This window comes from Cavenderia fasciculata (genome assembly GCF_000203815.1).
Source record: "Cavenderia fasciculata unplaced genomic scaffold Scf_Dfasci-F-a-11f03.f1-5, whole genome shotgun sequence".
NCBI lineage: Eukaryota > Evosea > Eumycetozoa > Acytosteliales > Cavenderiaceae > Cavenderia > Cavenderia fasciculata.
In genome coordinates this window covers 507,626-526,366 of record NW_004457718.1, presented here as the reverse complement: position 1 = coordinate 526,366, position 18,741 = coordinate 507,626, and the positions used below count along the sequence as shown (strand labels likewise).

At 37.8% G+C, this 18,741-nt stretch overlaps 5 protein-coding genes across 5 annotated transcripts; 3 read left to right on the top strand and 2 right to left on the bottom strand.

The window, feature by feature from the left end:
• Positions 1–18: 18 nt before the first annotated feature.
• Positions 19–1,269, bottom strand: DFA_00179 (uncharacterized protein; the record flags this gene model as incomplete). Its single annotated transcript, XM_004357838.1, has 1 exon — positions 19–1,269. One exon carries the CDS (start codon positions 1,267–1,269, stop codon positions 19–21), a length of 1,251 nt encoding a protein of 416 aa, XP_004357895.1.
• Positions 1,270–1,623: 354 nt separating this feature from the next.
• DFA_00178 (NAD-dependent epimerase/dehydratase family protein) lies at positions 1,624–2,716 on the top strand (the record flags this gene model as incomplete). The annotated part of the gene is made up of 2 exons (XM_004357837.1): positions 1,624–1,690; positions 1,785–2,716. The coding sequence occupies 2 exons, from the start codon at positions 1,624–1,626 to the stop codon at positions 2,714–2,716; spliced, it is 999 nt and encodes a 332-aa protein (XP_004357894.1).
• A 1,445-nt stretch (positions 2,717–4,161) lies between these two features.
• DFA_00177 (uncharacterized protein) lies at positions 4,162–5,208 on the top strand (the record flags this gene model as incomplete). Its single annotated transcript, XM_004357836.1, has 2 exons — positions 4,162–4,517; positions 4,614–5,208. The coding sequence occupies 2 exons, from the start codon at positions 4,162–4,164 to the stop codon at positions 5,206–5,208; spliced, it is 951 nt and encodes a 316-aa protein (XP_004357893.1).
• Positions 5,209–6,027: 819 nt separating this feature from the next.
• DFA_00176 (RING zinc finger-containing protein) lies at positions 6,028–17,565 on the top strand (the record flags this gene model as incomplete). The annotated part of the gene is made up of 6 exons (XM_004357835.1): positions 6,028–6,435; positions 6,489–7,081; positions 7,159–8,049; positions 8,134–11,182; positions 11,621–17,015; positions 17,090–17,565. The coding sequence occupies 6 exons, from the start codon at positions 6,028–6,030 to the stop codon at positions 17,563–17,565; spliced, it is 10,812 nt and encodes a 3,603-aa protein (XP_004357892.1).
• A 217-nt stretch (positions 17,566–17,782) lies between these two features.
• DFA_00175 (uncharacterized protein) lies at positions 17,783–18,735 on the bottom strand (the record flags this gene model as incomplete). The annotated part of the gene is made up of 3 exons (XM_004357834.1): positions 17,783–18,007; positions 18,197–18,344; positions 18,455–18,735. The coding sequence occupies 3 exons, from the start codon at positions 18,733–18,735 to the stop codon at positions 17,783–17,785; spliced, it is 654 nt and encodes a 217-aa protein (XP_004357891.1).
• Positions 18,736–18,741: the final 6 nt, after the last annotated feature.

Here is an 18,741-nt window from a genome sequence, read left to right as displayed (position 1 = left end):
CAATTTTTCTTTATATTTTTAATCTCCATCACTGAATGAAAATGATAAAGATGGTACAGATAAATCAGTATTATTACTTTCAAATATTTTAAAATGTTGTTGAATATTTTTGGGTCGGTATCTAATTGGTTGTTTGGTGTCTATTTGGTGTTGAAGATTGGTGTCAATGTAGTTGAGTTTTTTGCCAAGTTGATAAAACTCTTGTTGAAAGTCTTTCCATTGTGTTGGAGGTAACAGTGGACCTTGAAAAAATGCACTACTCATGACATGGAGGAAGAGGGTGTATAGACGACCAGCTTCAGGCTCGATATTGTGTAGCGCAATGAGGAAGGGGAGGTCACATGTACGAGCAACAGCGATAAGAGACTGTGGTCCGATTGGAATCTTGCTGACTTTGTATAGGAATCGAATCGCTTCAATTTGTTTGTTTTGAATGGCTGACCGCATGGTCTCTTGGGTGAGATGACTATGGCAATGGGTGTATGACCGCTTCTCTCCAACTGGCAAGACATTTATCTCACGTGATATATATGGGCCGGCATGAGTCTCGATAGTCTGTAAAACATCGACTCGCCCACGTGCCACCAACCCTCCAAAATGAATCCACCCAAGCCATTTCTCATTCGGGTCAAGGTGATAGAGATCGTCGAGTAACGCAGCCAGCAACTCTGTACCATCCAGTGGCTTTATAATATAAGCAACGTGGTATGAGAAATCAAGGGCTGGTTTGGTGGTAATTGGCAGAAGCGATGCGCAGTCGCTTGCCTTGGGCATTGGCAGTACCGACTTTGCATAGTTGTACAACTCGACATTATTGGTTGAGACGATGTACCGCCACGTCTCCACCGATGCCATGTCTTCGGGTTTCACACCTCTTCTTTTCAAGTGGTCGTATGCCCTTCGAAACAACCAAGTGTCGATCATGTTACGAGGGTTTCCAGCGACACCATCAAGCACTCTCTCCTGTCTGGCGCCGCGGTAATCGAACCGTGCACCTATGCTATGATAGTGGTCATAATGGTACTCAAACATACGAGCAGTCATAAAGGGAGACCTGTAGAACGCCGAATTACCAAAATCAATAAAGCTGACTGGGTCTCTCTTGTACCGTCGCATCATTTCAAGTTGATTTGCCTTTAACTTGATTCTATTCTCTTCTGATACCGGTATACATTCTCCAATCTTTGAACATATCAATCTTCTTAGTACTATATTACTCCATACTCTTTTAACTACACTATTATTATTATTGTCTTTGTTGTTCTGCATGTTTTGTTTTGTGTTGATCTTTCTACAATATCTTCTTTCATTTCATTCCGTCGACCGTCTCCTCTTCTTGCATTCAGTCGTTCAGTGTTATTTGCGAGCACATACAATATAGAATAACCTATGTAGTAGTTTTGTTCGATCTTCCAAACACTATATTTGTGGTTTGTGTGCAATGATTCGTTGTCGAATATACTTCTCCCTTCGAAAATGAATCTAGAATGGAAATTAATCTATTTTTTTGTACTAGTATGAATGAATCATCTTCACCAACCATGTAATCAATCATCTTGTTATTTAGCTAATACCAAACATAAACAAATAAATAAATCATACAACACATAACATAACACAACAATGTCAACTGTTGAAGAAAAGAAAAAGATTGTAGTTACTGGTGCAAATGGCTATATTGCTAGTTATGGTTTGTATCATTCAATCAATATGACTCACACAAACAAATTTGATTTTAACATACTCTTTTCTATTTTCTATCTTCTTCTTCTTTTACTTTATAGTTGTAAAATCATTACTTTTAAAAGGGTATGCAGTAACAGCAATTGTTAGAGATAAAAATAATGTAGCCAAATATGAACATTTGGTTGATCTGCTCATGGAAGATGGTATGAGTGGTAGTTTGGAAGTTGAATCTGGTGATTTGGAGAGTGCAGACTATTTGAGCATATTCAAGGGCAGCTATGCAGTCATTCACTGCGCATCGCCCTATGTATACACAGCCGATGATGTCCAACGTGATATCATCCAACCAGCCATCGCAGGCAACTTGCGTGTCCTCGAGGCTGCCCAAGCCACCCCATCCATCAAAAAGGTGATCATCACATCGTCGACTGCCGCCGTTACAGACCTCACCAAACAAAAAGAGGTGTATGACGAGTCAGACTGGAACGACAGTGCATCTGAAGCCACTCCATACCAATACTCTAAAGTGTTGGCTGAAAAGGCCACATGGAACTTTAGAAAGGAAAAAGGACCATTGGCATTTGAAATCATTGTCATTAATCCATCGTTTGTCGTCGGACCTGCCTTGTCGCGGACACTCAACACGAGTCTCAGCACATTAGAGGAAGGTTTGCGTGGTGTCGGTGCCCCATTCACCCAAAGACGTGTTGGTCTTGTCGATGTCCGTGATGTGGCCGATGCACACGTCGTTGCACTCGAGTCCAAGCAAAGTTTGGATGGCGAACGTGCCACGCTCTGCAACACTGTGATGACGTTCCACGACGTTACCGTGCTTGCCAAGTCACTCTTCCCACACTATACATTTACACCTGTCGACATGTCCACGGTACCAACTCCATTCCAATACAAGATTGTCTCCAACTCCAAGGTTAAGTTGGGTCGTGACTACACCCCATTTAATCAATCCATAAGCGAAACTGTTGAATATTTAATTAGAATCAACAAATTTAAACCTCATCCAACAAAATAAATTAAATTAATAAATTTAAATCCATTGTTATACTACACACCAATACAAATAGTGATTACTTGTGTTGATCAACATCATATACACCTATTGTTGGATATAATGTCACCCCTGCCTTTCTGCCTTCCTCAAGGGTGTGAAATATGTTTGCGTGTCGATCACCAACACTAACTACCCACAAGTGGCAGTAATAATATTGTCAAAAAGTGGCGATAGGTTGGTCGGTTGTGGTTAGTCTCCTGCCTTCTTTTGACGCAATTACCATTCCTGTTTCTCCAATCAGTGAACATATTGAATATGATCGTTTTATAATAATAGTCGATCCTCCATACTCTTCTTTCTACATTATTGCCTCGAGCAATATCATCATCTGTTATTGGTTCTAACCAACCAACTGCTTGGAACCTAAATAGATATTATCTTCATCTCCTAACCGCCACACAGATAGATAAACAGACAGATAGATAGATTCTCGGCAGATCATACAACGTTGCACCCCCAACATAAAAATATTTAAAAGTAAATAAATAAATAAATAATATCTTTCGCGACACTTTGAAAAGAGACCATTGCAAAAAACCCTCCCTCAGTGACACAATCGCACAAACAAATTCTGTTCTGTTTGTCCTTTTCCCAACCAACACCACCACACAACAGGGTCAACCCCTGGCAACAAAACAGTACTCATAAACAACCATTTTTAAAGCGATATCTTTCTTTTCTTTTCTTTTCATTTCTTTACTATTGTATTTTATCTGTAGTGATATAAAGTTGTACTAGAACAACACAACAATAGATAGATATATAACAAGACACATTAGAATAGATAGATTCTACACACACCTTACCTGCATTAGTTACACAAATACAAGAAGTTGAAGGAGGATATAGTAGACTTTTTAATACATACATACATACATCCAATATAGTGTACATTAGAAATATAAACAACACATAACGAGTAACAGACAGACTAGACTATAAGCTAGTATATGCCACAACAAGAACAAAAAGAGAGGAAGAAGAAGAAGAAGAGCAGGCAGATAGACAGAAAGATTGGATAGCAGTAATAATTTGAGAGTATATACTTTTTTCGTTTTTTTTAATTTTTTATAAAACAACAACAACAACAAGTTATAAAACAATACAATACAACCACAATTCAATCATTATAATAATAATTAATAGTAACAAACAACAAACAAACAAATAATTATTATTTTCCAAAACCAAACCAAACCAGGCTAAAATTATAACATCCCAACATCTTGTATATATTTTTTGGTTGGGGTTTAATTGTATTATAATTATCCAAACACTTAACAAACAACAATAACTTGGTTATATATATAAATAATAATAATAATAATAATAATAATATTGTCCATCATTAAAAAGTAGTTTAGTTGGTGGAGTAGTAGAGTAGAGGATAGATACAATACAACAAAATGGATAATACTAGCGTTGATAGAAGCAACAAGGTAGATGATATCGATAAATCATCTTCCCCTTCTACCGCTAGTAGTAGTGGTACAACAACAACAACAACAGTGAATGAAAATAATAAAGATGAACAACAACTACGACAACAACCAAATTCTGTAAATAATAATAATAACAACAACAATAATAATAATAATAGTAATCCTTCATCCGTATCGTCAAATGTTGTCGAGGAGTCAATAACAACAACAACAACAACGACGACAACAACAACAACAACATCAATACCACAAGAACAACAACAAACGGATGATACTACTAAACCATCAATGTGTAAAACAACCAAATGTATATTTTATGGGTATGTATTATTATATACATGTACAGGCAATGATGATGATGATGATATGATATTATGAATATATGATACTAATACATACTTTATCATTATTTATAGTAATCCAAAAACAATTGGATTATGTTCAGGTTGTTTTAACAAATCACCAGAGGCATTAAAACTACAACAACAACAAAAAGATGAAAATGTATTGACTACGACGACGACAACGATGGTGGAATCCACGGCAGTAGGAGAGGCACCTGTTAATAACAACAACAATAATAGCAATGATAAATCTAGAGGAACCAAACGATCGATATATGACATTGAAACTGAGATTTTAACGCTACCGTCATCACCCAACAAGAATAGATATAATTCTTCTACCAACAAAAACAATAATAACGCAAATGATAGTGCTGGAGCAAGCAACTCAACAAATACAACAACAACAACGACACCAAATACTTCACCAGAGAAACCATCTACACCTCCTTCCTCTTCTGGGTCACCTGTAAAATGCTCATTCACAGGATGCAACAAAAAACTTGGCATCATGATGTCTGTTTCATCCAAGTGTCGATGTGGATTGATATTTTGTGGATCACATATGAATAATCACAAATGTACATTTGATTACAAGTCTCTTGGGAAATCGATGATTGCCAAAGCAAATCCTCAAATCGTTGGAACTAAAATCGTTAAACTATAAATAGATTTGTATAAATAATAATAATAATTAATGAATAATAACTATGATATGATATACGATCCAACCATACTTTCTCCAACCAACCCACCCATCTATCAGTACCCCTTTCATGAACTGACTCTTTACCCATCTTTAAACCAACTTGTTTTTTTTACAATATTCCACAACAACAGCAACAACAACACCAAACTTACAATAATAATAATAATAGTTAATAATAATAACCACCTGTATATAATAATAATAATAACAAATTATAAGTTCTTGAATAAATTAAAGAAGTAATTACTTGAGCACAGCGTCGATCGCAGTGCATCCATTTTAGAGAATCAAAAAATATTAAGAATAATAAGAATAATATAATGTCTTCAACAGATTTAAAATATTAATGATAAAAGTGTAAAGGTCGATTTTAAACCTTTTGGGTACTATTAGTAATTTATTAATAAATGGGGTTTCTTTTTTATTTTAAATTAATTTTTTAATAAAATCTAAAAAAAACCTAACTTCACCACTTTATTTTCTCAATCAGTTCTCAACCAACCATCATCATCATACAGATAAATAAAGAGATATATATAAATACAGAGATAGGATAGGATAGGATAGATTTATGTATATCTCATAATAATAGTAATAATAATAATAGCAACTTATTTATTGTATATATATATTTATTTATTCAACATAGTATTTATTGTAAATCCGATAACATTCACAAATTGTACAAAGAACACATTAGATTAGATTATAAAGTAAAAAGAAAAAGAGAGAAAGATATCTTTCAAGGAGAGACTTTGTTAAAAAGAGAGAGAGAGAATGGATTCATCATTTTTAGCAAAGTTGTATAGTGGTGGCGGTGGGCAACATTTGATTGGTGGACAAGAGAATGTTGTTGAAGGAGTATCACTAGACTCCTTGCTAAAGTATTTTAGTCACGTCGTTTCAAAGAGTGATTTGTACAATCCAACAAAGTTTGAGCAACAACAACAACCAGAACAACCAGAACAACAACCAGCAGCAGGTGCACGACAACAAGATGACGACGATGATGATGAAGAAAAGGATGATGATGAAGAGGACGAGGATAAAGAAGAAGAAGAAGAAGATGAAGATGAAGAAAAGAAGGAAGATGGTGGTGATGATGATGATGAAGACAAAGAAAAACAAGGAGGTAAAAAGATAAAGGATTCAAGTAACAACAAAAAGAGTGGAGGTAAAAGAGTAGTAATACCAAATGTTCCTTCTCATCGTTGGAATCGTCAATACCAATGTCACAGTCCAATTCAATTCTTCAAATGAAACTATTGGTTTGGAAACATTTAAAAGAGACACTTGAATATGCATCAAAGGATCATTCTTCCTCTACTTCCTCTTCTTTACTTCAATCCGATACTACCACTCCATCTGATCAATCATCAGATGAGGAAGAGGAAGGAGGAGAAGAAAATACCGATAAAAAAGATACCAAGAATGCTACTGAAACAGACTCCTCATCATCAAAAAAGAATACAACAACAAAATCTTCATCAAATGAGACTTCATCAACCGATACATCAACCAAATCGATTGAAATGTTTTTAACATGTATCATTGAATTGATTACAAGTAAAATGCAAGAGTTGAAAATCAAAGGATATGAAATGATGCAAGAGTATCTTCAAACCCTTCGAATCGGGTCACTTGGACAAGTGTCACAACAAATCATGACTAAAATATTCGATCTTTTGATCCATGTCATTGAAAATGGACAGTCTGACCAAGAGCGTATCATTGCCTCTACAACCCTCATCTCTCTAGTAGTAGCTCGTAATTGTCAAAGTTTAACTCTTAGAATGATTCAATTTATTCTATCTTCAAAATATCAATCTTTGTATGTACATAAACAAAAAAAAAAGAAAATAAGATTGATTATTAATTATTTTGTTTTCCTTTTTTGTTTTATTTTAGATTACCATTAAATTTAAAAAATAATAATAATCAAATGATACCATTTGAAAAGGCAGATTACAAGATTAATTATTGTTATGAATACCAAAACATTCAACAATTAAACAATTTGGCATTGACAATCACAAAAGTGTATTCAATGACCACTGATGGCATCTCTATCTTTATTCATTGTAATATCGGTCTATTAAAGATCTCTTTACATTCATCCACCAGAAAATATATGATCAATGTACATAAAAAATCATTCCACACTACTCCTTCACTTTGTCATGATGGTGGTGATCATCTTGCTAATGGTCACATTAGTGGTAGTGGTAGTAGCGGTGGTGGTGGTGTCACAATGAACGGTTCTTCTAGCTCGAGCTCCAAGAACGAGGACATTGAAATTGTAACAAAATCATGGATGTTTATCATTCGTGACCGATTGTATTTTAAAAGTTTGGATATGGACCAAGGTATCGTTTGTACAATGACACTTGATACCCTCGAAGAGTCATATCAGTCGATTGAGGATGAACCTGAACACCAACAACTCGGGCAACACCCCTACACACTCTTTTTCGACCAGTTTAGCGAGCGTATTGGTGTGCTCGAGTTTATCGTCAACAAAAAGGTCGCATCCGATCTCCCCAAGACGACCATCCGTTACATCAAGGTGTACGACGACCACTCGCTACACAGCGACACTTCATCGGGCACCAAAGAATTCGAGTTGTTTAAAACAAAAACACAAGTCCAACAATTCAACACTGTAGTATTAGATCAAGAATCCGATGACACCGTTTTAAAGTCTTTGGAACCATTTAAAATCTCAAAGATTTTCTCTTCCACTCGTGGTGGTTTATTCTTTCAAACAAAGGAATTAAATGTTTATTTTTTAGGTAGCAAGTATGTAAAAAAATAAGTCAACAAATTAAATTAAAACAACAAAAAGAATATTAATATTAATTTTTAATTTTTAATTTTGTTTAGTGGAATATTTCAAACAAAAAGTAGTCAACCTTTAATGTTATATTCAGGAGATGGATGGAAACAAATTAAAAAGATGATTTGGAAAGAACCTGAAGTGCTGTTTTTAGAGGAACAATCGAAAGAGTTGTATAGTTTGGTGGCACCAAAGAAAAGAGATGCGTCACAGTTGAAGCAATTCTATTCCAAGCACAAGGTGACCGATGCCATCTATTACAACTATGGAGTGATTATCTATTCGGCTGCCGATCAACAATTATTGGCACTTGACAAGGAGAAGCCCGCAGTATCACCAACCAAGATACACTCGGTGCCCAGTGTCCCATTCATGGCCGCCAACGACACGGATTTCTACTATGTCGATGGAGGTAGCAAGAAACTGCACAGTATGACACTCGATGGCAAGTGGGGTGTACAAGACGTCGCTGGGGTCGACGGAGACGTTCTTCATTTACACGCTGCCTACCAGTCGGTCGTCATTGTCACTACGACAGGCATCTATGTCAAGGGAAACAATAGTTTTGGACAACTTGGGTTGGCGTCGTATAAAGACCAACCAAACGCGTTCACAAAGATTGACAATCTCCCCGTTCATTTGGATTTGCAGACTATTCTCAAAGTTGATTCTGGATTAACCTTTACGTTGATTGCTACAACAAAGAACCAAATCTTTTATTCTGGTAATATCAAAGATCACAAGCAAACCAACATCTTTTTACAAATGGTCGATTTTAGTCAAGAACATCAACAACAACAAAAAGTTGAATCTTTTGCAAAGTTGATCGATATCTCTTGCACAGAGTATGGATTCACAGTTTTACGTGAAATCTATGATACTCAAGGTATTCAAGATTGTAGTAATCAATTTTATAATTTCAATGTTTATATTCAAAATCAACAATTATTTGGTATTTTATTACCTTTTTTCAACAACAACAACAACAATAATAATAATAGTAAAAATAATAATAATAATAATAATGATAATTTAGGAAATATTGAAAAGAATTTAAAATTTAAATTATATAATAATCAATTACAATTATTGGATGAAATCAAGATTGATAAAAAGGATCAAATTCAAATATTTGATTATCCATATCATCTATCTCCCTATGCAAGTTTTACATTTGACAATACATCAAAGAATATTTCAATTTTGGAAAATGTTGAACAACCAAGTCGTAGCAAAGAATCATCATCATCAACAGTTTCAACAGTTTCAACAATTTCAAATGTTGATTCAAAATTATCATTTTATAATTCAAAACAACTTGTTGATCCATTGGTATTGGTTAATTCATTATTGTCAAACATTTATAATAACCAAATACTGTCGAAACAATCGCCACAACCCATTAAAATACCAAACGAGTCCAAGTTTTTGTCATCATTGTCGACGTTTACCTTTATGGTGCCACGAAAGATTAGCAATTATCCAATGTCTTCGACCATTAGTTTTATCAGAGTCAACCACCCTATTCTTTTGAAAACATTGGTTATTCCAAAGTTTAAAGAGATTTATTTGTCGTATCGTATCGAGTCGTCTGATGGCAAGCAATTAGTCACGTCACCAAAGAAATTGTACAAGACTAGTATCATCGATCTCGTGTCACCATTTGAAATGCGTCCTGGTGTACTATACAAGATCTATTTCATCAACCAAGATGGCAACATGTGTATCCAAGGCATCAACTATCAAAAATACTCAGTGGCAGGTGTCAAGATTGACATGCGTCCACCCACCGTCTACAGAGACAGCCCACAGATCCTCTGCGGTGTCAAGTTTTCAGTACTTCCATCCAACAGTCTGACTATCAGTGCCACCTCGGACGCTCTATTGTCGGGTGACAAGAAAAAGCTCGACATATCAGATTTGAAACATCTTTTTGAAAGCATAGAGTGCATGTGGAGACAATATGTAGGCACCCTGCAATCACGATACACGTTTGAACAAAAGGTTGCTGAAGACGACTCAATGTTACTCGAGTTGTTGGAGCAACCGTTACCAAGAGCCATGTCATTGTTGGCAGATAACATTGCAACGATTGCCACCAAGGATCAAGGCATGTTTGATGACTTTATCAACTTTTTGCACCAGATTTATTGTAATGCTGTGCTCTTTAAACATGGACACCATGCAAATGCAAATTTGTTTAGATTGGTCATGACACAGGTAAACAGACTATTCACATCAAGTTTTGGATTGGTCTATGGATGTGACCAAGAACGTGTCTCGTGTATTGTCTTGCTTGACCAACTGCTGCAAGTGGCATCAAAAGAGGTCGTCAGAGCAGAGATTCCAGGTATCAAGTATCTCCTTACCTCTGCCATCTCTTCGCTATCATCCAATAGCAAGGATGAGTTGAAAGCACTGTCTCTTATGGTCAGTGAAGAAGATGCATTCATTACTGAGGCCACCAACCCAGTATTGGTCAACTTTTATGGAAACATTCAAAATCTAATCTACAAGGAAAAGAATTCAAAACGTGTTGGAAAACAAAAGGATGATGGCAATAATAATAATGGTGAAGAGATGATATTTATCAATTTATTATTATCAATTGCTTCAAGAATCAATCTTAAAGAACAAGAGGAACATGATGATGATGAAGATGACGATGAAGGTGACCAAGAGGATATAATTTCAGTGAAATTATTAAATTATAAATTGGCAGCCAATTTATTGTTGGAGACTATTTGGTCATCGTCATTGACACTAAAAAAGATTGGTACGACGTATGACCCACCTCCAGTATTTGATGTGGCGAGATTCACGAGTACGAGTAGTTCGTGGATCTATGAAGATTTGGTCGATTCGATTACATTTGCCGTAGATAGAACCATCTATGTGACGGGTGTCGGTCTATATGGTGACAAGGGTAGTTATAGCGCGCAGGTAGCTCATCTCTATGGAAAGGCTGCTGCGCGATTCCGCGACTCTCCTCCACCTAATGTAATCTATACGCAATGGCATAACCAGACATCACGATACATACACAAGATCGAGTTCCACAAGGCTGTACCATTACACCCCGGTGAGTTCTTGACTGTATGTGCACGTATCAACGGACCGTCGTCGTCGAGTGGGTACCGCGGAAAGGATCGCGTGCCATCCAACGGCGTGGTGTTCCACTTTTCATCGTCGAGTGTCGCTGCACACGATAATGGAACGAGTGTGTCGAGTGGCCAGTTCCCAACCATTTACTTCCAACTCGAACCGAATCGATCAAGTGTGCAAACGACACTTGACAAGCAAGAGTGTCTGCACTTTTCATCGCAGGTACTTGGCTATGCCAAACGATTCTTCAAGACTCTGCACTTACACCCCACAACCCGCGCGCTTGGACAGATCATCAAACGCGACTACTTTATGCAGACGGTGCTCCCATTGATGGTCGATAGTTTCTACCGCTTTGAAGGTAACCATCGCGACAAGACTGTCAGATTGATGGAGTTGCTCGAGCCCGTCACACGTATCAATAGACAGACTCAACAACTATCCAACCAACACTTGTCTAATGCGTCGTTGGCTGTGATTGGCAGTCCACTTGGAACTGCCCAATTGAGCACACCAAACCATGTGCAGTGCGTCAAGATGGAGTCGAGTCATCCCTACGAAGAGTGTCTCAAGCAGACCAACGTCGTCGAGTTTCCCAAGACTGTCAAATGGATGGTTATTCAATTTGACCAACGTTCATTGACGGCCAGTGAAAGCGACCGTCTCATAGTCTGGACCAAAGACGATTTCAGCGCGTCTGTAGAGTGCTCAGAGACACCCGTCGGTTTCTCGAAAAAGGCGTTCCCCAAGCTATCACTTTTAGTGCCTGGTAACAGGTTGATATTTGACTTCCAAACTGCTTCTGTACCCAACAACAACGGTGCTGCTGTCAATGTCGTCCAAAGATACGGGTATGCGTGCAATGTCTATGGCTACGACTCGTTGAGTGAGGATGTCACCATCCCGTTGGCACGTCTCGAGAGACAGCTGTCGTTCTATATCGCACAGCTCGCATCCGAACCTCTCGTGTCTGACGAGCTCGTCGTCCACCCTAAATCCAACAAGGACAAACTCAAGGAAAAGCAAAAGCAAAAAGATGCTGCTGCTGCCAGGGACAAGGCTGCCAAAGGCAAAAAGAAAAAGAATGCCAATGACAGCGACGATGAGGACAAGGACAAGGATCTAGAACTCGAGCTTGAAAAGCAAAAACAACGTGAAAAGGAGAAAGAAGAACGTGCCAAGAGACTCGATTTCGACGAGTTTGTAGTTGTCAAGGGTGGTGCGAATCCAGCAACTGACCCAACTGGTGCAGCCTCTGAGAAATCCAAACAATTCTTCCAAAAGGTGTGGGATCAAGTGTCGTCCAAAGTGTACTCGACTAGTGTCACCAAGGGACCACAGTCTCCCCAGTTTGTCGATCCACAGCATTCCGAGTTTATCCAAGATTTCGTCTCTTCAAAGGCAGATACTGTCGGTTATGAAGTCGACCAATTCTTCCAGACTATTGGATACGCACTATCAGAATCACCCAAGGCAGTTGCTGATAGACTCAACAACAACAACAACAAAAAGAAGAAAGAAAAGGATCAAGATGAAAAGGCTCAAAAGGATGGTGACGGAAACAAGGATGATCAGGATGACCAAAAACAAGACAATGACAATGATCAAGAGGATTCAAAACTAAAAGATCAAGAAAAGGAAAAAGAGGACAAGATCAAGGAAAAGATGAAGTCATTCCCAATCAACAATGAAGAACTATCGGTATTGGATAAAAAGACACGTCTCAAACAACTCAAGATTCTCATTGATCGCAAGAAACAACAACAACGCCTCTGGGAAAACAAAAAGAAGCTTTTTGCCAACAACCAACAAGCTGGTGATAGTTCCGACGATTCATCTTCATCTGATTCATCTTCCGATTCATCCGATCAAGAAGAAGAAGAACTTAAAGCTGATGAAGAATCTGATGATGAATTCTTTAATCTTAATGAAGATGAAGAAGAAGAAGAGGATGAAGCGGAAAAGGAAAAAGAAAAAGAAAAAGAAAAGGAGCAAGTCAAGATCAATGATGAAGAATCTGAAAAAGATAAAGATATCAAGGATGATAATGACGATATTACTTCTACCACTTCTACCACTACCACTTTAATCACTGATGATCAAGATAAAGAACAAGAAATCAAAGATGAAGAAGAATTAAATAACCAAGATAATGATGAAAAAGAAAGTGATGATGAAAAGATTGTATCAGCAGCAACATCAGTAGCAGTAAAGGAATTCAAAAAGGAAAAGGAAAAAGAAAAAGAAATCAAAGAAGAAGAAGAAGAATCATCAATTGAAATTATATCAACCTATAATTTAATGGAAGGATGGGATGAAGCAAGTAAAGGATTATTTGTTGAAATGTTAAGATTGACAGGTACCACTGGAGACTTTGTTCGTGAAGTGACAAGTATCAAGAACCACAAGAAAACATTTGAAGAATCAAAAGAGACTGAAGGGTTTGAACCATTTGTCTCTTTGTGGAGATTGATCCAAAAGAAGTTAAACAAGTTGGCATCTACCACTCCATCAGTTGACGACATTCCATATGATGGTATGCAATCACTGTTTGGTGAGGAATGTTTGTACGAAGATACAAGCTCTGCATCCAAGAAATTGCCATTTGAAAAGTTTAAATTCTTGATGGACTTTTTCAATACTTTGGAACCTGTTGCTGAACAACAAAAACCATCTCTACCAACAGAGACTGATTCATCTCCTTCTTCATCCTCTTCCTCCTCTTCTAGAATGATTCAATATTCATTTGAAGAATTGATGAATAGTTCAAATATCAATCCATTGACATTTAATCTTTCACATCCATCCAACCAACAACAACCTTCGCACTCGATGTCATCGACCAAGATCAAATTAGATATTACCAAACCATTGTTGTATTTGATCGAAGACAAAATGGAAAAGATCGAGTTTGGCAAGATCATCGAAGAGCACAACTCCAAGATTAGAAGCAAGGTTGATGCCATTCAAACATGGGTTAAGCTCGTTGAGATGGTGCAATCACCCAGCGCATTTGAAAATGTCATTTGGATGTTGGCAACGGTACTCCATTCCAAGCAAGCACCCAAAGAGACACTGCCACAAGATTGGCAAGGTCGTGTTGCCAACAACCTGCTACTTGCATCGGATATCCACCCACTGTGTAAAAAGGAGTTTGTACATCACTTCCACGCACTCCTCGAGACACTGTCCAAGCGTATCAATAACAACACACCATACTATTCCAACGACAATATTATTCTCAACTCTTTGCAATGTTTTTCAATGTATTTGTTGCCTGAGGACATTGACTTTGTGCAAAAGTCAGAGATCTTCCCATTCATCTCTAAGCTCTTGTCAGAGGTAAGATCATCTGGCCTCTCAACTCCACCCACACCCATCATCAAGAGTAAAGGAAAGGAAAAGGCTGATACAACAGACCACCACCATGATGCATCATCATCTACCCCAGAGTCACTGCCAGCCATCTCATTGATGCATTCATCGACCACCATGACAGTTGGTACGTTTGGTCAGTCTGTCGTCCCAAGCAATATCCAAAACAGCAGTTTCAATAATGTTGCAAGCAAGTGCAAGGTGGTATTGAGTAAATCACCCGAGATGATGCCATCACTCTTTGACAATAGTACACTCACCTTTTGGGAAGCGTCACCCAAGTCTACCATCACCATCACTTTGGACAAACCTCAGCCAGTCCAGGAAATTGCATTATTTATTGATAATGTAGCTGATAAAGATTACGTAGTATCGGGTATCAAGGTGACAGCCTCATGTTGTACCGCCGAGAGCGGTGGAGTTACCCAAGAAGTGGTTAAATCGAGAGACTTGCAATTCAATTATAATGGATGGGTGTCGATTGCTCTCAACGACAATGTCACTGTTACTTCATTTATCATTTCATTCGAGTCGTCCAATAATGTTCGTGTCTATCAAATCAAGGTGTTGGTACCAGAAAAGACAACTACCATGAATCTAGTACCAAGCTCCAAGTTTGAAGCTGCTCTCAGTCTCTTGAAACTCTTGACATTCCAAATCTTTGGTATTACAGTTCAACAACAACAACAACAGGAAAAGGATAAACTAGAAAAACTAGACAAACAAGGAGGAGTTGATCAACCACTACAACAACAACAACAACAGGAACAACATAATATTAAAAATCATGTACACAACCTCATCTCTGGTACTAGCGGTATTAGTAACATTCAAAAACAAATATTCTCTCTTATCAGTACCGAAGTTCAAAAGGAAATTAATCATTTGGATAGTTTTGGTTGGTCAGATTCACAGAAAAAGGAATTGGTGAATGAACAAGACGGAGAAAAGAACAACCAAGATCAAGAGGAAAGAAAAGCTGCTGATGGTGGTGAACAAAACTATTTGTTTGAATTGTTGACTACATTATCATCATTGTTGGAGAGTGAGGAAGGTAAATCATTCTTGCCATCCAAATCGTCCATCTACTCGCTGTTGCCATTGATCCATCATGGTCAAGAAAGAGTGCAACACATTTGCATTAATATTTGTCGTAGAATGTTGATCAATATCAAGCCATCATTGTTTGACAACTTTGTCAAGGAGAATCAGTCTGCCTTTATCCGTTCACTTGGCTCGTTTGTCGAATACCTCTTGTTGGTCATTTCCAAGGGTATCAGTCTCCAAGTCAAAGGATTAAAAGAAAGAGAAAACAAAGAAAAGGACAAGGAATTGGTTACATTTGATCAGTTGTTGCCAAAGGTATTGGAAGGCACCGTCACCAACGAGGTGTCCAAGGAACTGATCGAAATGCTCAAGGAACTATCTGCCAAGTCACAACCATGGAAGGAATCAATCGACGAAGCCATCCGCCACTTTATCATTGACATGAAGAAGCAGACATTGCTGCCTGCTAGCCAGTACTTGACCAAGAACAGCTTCTGGGCAAGTTTGGCCAGTTTGCTAGTGGTGTCTGGTAACAATGAAATGATCCAATCGATCAACAGCAGCGACAGTGCCAATGATGACAAGTCGAGTATTAAACTATGCCAAAATCACGATGACACGGTTACTGAAGCCACTGTGCACTGTCAGTCGTGTGAACCCGTCTCGAATCTCTGCAATGAATGTGATCGCGTCATCCATCTCTCCAAGTCTAAACGTGACCATGGTCGTGCTACCCTTGCCAACGACTCGATCACCATCCAAGTACACGAAAGTTGTATCAGATTGAAACTCGCCACCTCTCTCTTTGTTATCGATGTTGAAAAGCAAAAAGCGATTGTCCAAACCACCATCAACACACGGGAATCACAAGAAGTGTGTCGTTTCTGTAAACAAAAACTCGATCTAGAGAACCTCTTGCCATCATTTGGTATTGCCAATGTATGTTCATCGGCAGAGTGCAAATCTAAAGCTCAAAAGTCGTGTACTGCCATTCATCCATGTGGCCACCACTGTTGCGGTGTTCGTGATGAACTTGTTTGCCTACCATGTCTACACGGTTGCAAAAACAATACCCCTGCCGAAGAAGGTGTCCCAACCAAAAGACTTGGCCAAGATTGTGACGACTATTGTATGATTTGTTGGACCGAATCACTTTCAGAAGCACCATCGATTCAATTGGATTGTGGTCATGTTCTCCATCATGAATGTACCCAATTATTGTTAGAGAAACGTTGGACTGGTTCAAGAATTACATTTGGATTTTCAAAATGTCCCATCTGTAAAGTACCAATTCATCATCCATCTCTTGAATCAATTACATCTGTCCTAGATAATATTTATGGTGAAATCATTAAAAAGGGTAAATTACGTTTAGATTTCCTTGGTATTAAATCTGATCCAGGTATGCATTAATATTAAATATAATTATTGTGGAACTATATTATCTCTAACCTATTATTTATTTATTTTTATTAGTATTCCAATCAGGAGGAAAATATGAAAACAAAGAAGAAGATTATATTGTTGAACAATTCTCATATTATTTATGTTTCAAGTGTAAGAAACCATATTTTGGTGGTATGAATCAATGTGCAGCCGGATTGGTTGTACCAGACAAGATCAACGAACAAGATCTTATTTGTGGTAGTTGCAGTTCAAATGATAGTGTAACTATATGTCCCAAACATGGAAAAGACTATCTCGAGTACAAGTGTCGTTACTGTTGCTCGCCATCTGTATGGTTCTGTTTCGGTACCACTAGATTCTGTTCATTGTGTCACGATAAACACGCTGAATTAACATCTCGATCCAAACATCCCAAATGTCCAGTTGCTCCTGGTGGCATTGAGATGCCCGGCGACATTTGTCCACTTGGTATTGACCATCCTCCAACAGGTGAAGAATTTTCACTTGGTTGTGGTTTATGTAAATATAATTCTCAAAACTTTTAAACTTTAATAATATAGAATAAATAATAAATAATAATAATAAATAAAGGGATAAACAAAATAATATTAATTAATTAAAAAGTCGTAGCAGTTGATTAAATATTTTTAATAATTTTTAATCTTGGTATTAGTATTAATAGTTGGAAACCATTTGTTTCCTCGTTTGATGTCATTTGCTTGTAAATGGTATTGTATGATATCGATGATACGAGTCATAAATCTAAATGGCTCGGTCCATGTCATTTGTGTTTTCTTCTTGGTCAGCGCTGTGATGTTGCCAGTCATTTGAATCGATTGTAACAATTGACTGGCTCTTACTCCCGTCCTCGTGGACAGAGAGTGCTTCACCGACACGGAATGCAAGCGAGCCGTCGTCACCGCTCTGCTCCATCTCAATGTCGATCGTGTCGGTGATGATGGCGGCCGGCACGGTATAAGTGTGGCCCTTGTGATAGTAGCTGTTGCGTAGCACCACGATGCCTCTGACGTGGTAGTGTTTCTTGGGTGTGCACTTGACAGCCACGACACGGCGCAAAAACATGCACATGATCGCCGAGGCAAACAACCCAATCGAGCAGCCAGCCACAACCTGCTGCCATGTGTGATAGTACAGATAGATGCGACTATATGGTACAACTCCAAATATAACCGTCGCTAGTGCAATATAGAGAATTCGTTTTTGTTTGGTCAATGTCTTGTCCATTGGCACATATATAAATTCGTAACATATCCAAAATAACAACAATGTCGAGCATAATGAATGTCCCGAAGGCATACCGTATCTTAATAAATAAATAAATAAATAAATAAATAAATAAAGAAAGACTAATTAGTCTCTCTCTACAATCATATGATCATACTACAAAACATTACTGCTTATAATTATACATACGAACAAGCACATGATTCGATAGGTCTTTTTTGTTTGACAATGTTCTTTATAATTCCCTCGTTAAATATCAATGCAATGATGAGGGATGCGAGGACTGTAGCAGCGATGATTGATCGCCTCCACAGATACCAAATGACGAGTACCACAAACAGAAGAATCGGAATGTATGAATAGATGGCCATTAATACAACAGTGAACGTAACAGACTGCCCCTGGGGGATGCAGATAATTAGATCACTATCACGTCTGCATGCTCCTTGATAGGGTACCCCTTCTGTCATGAGATT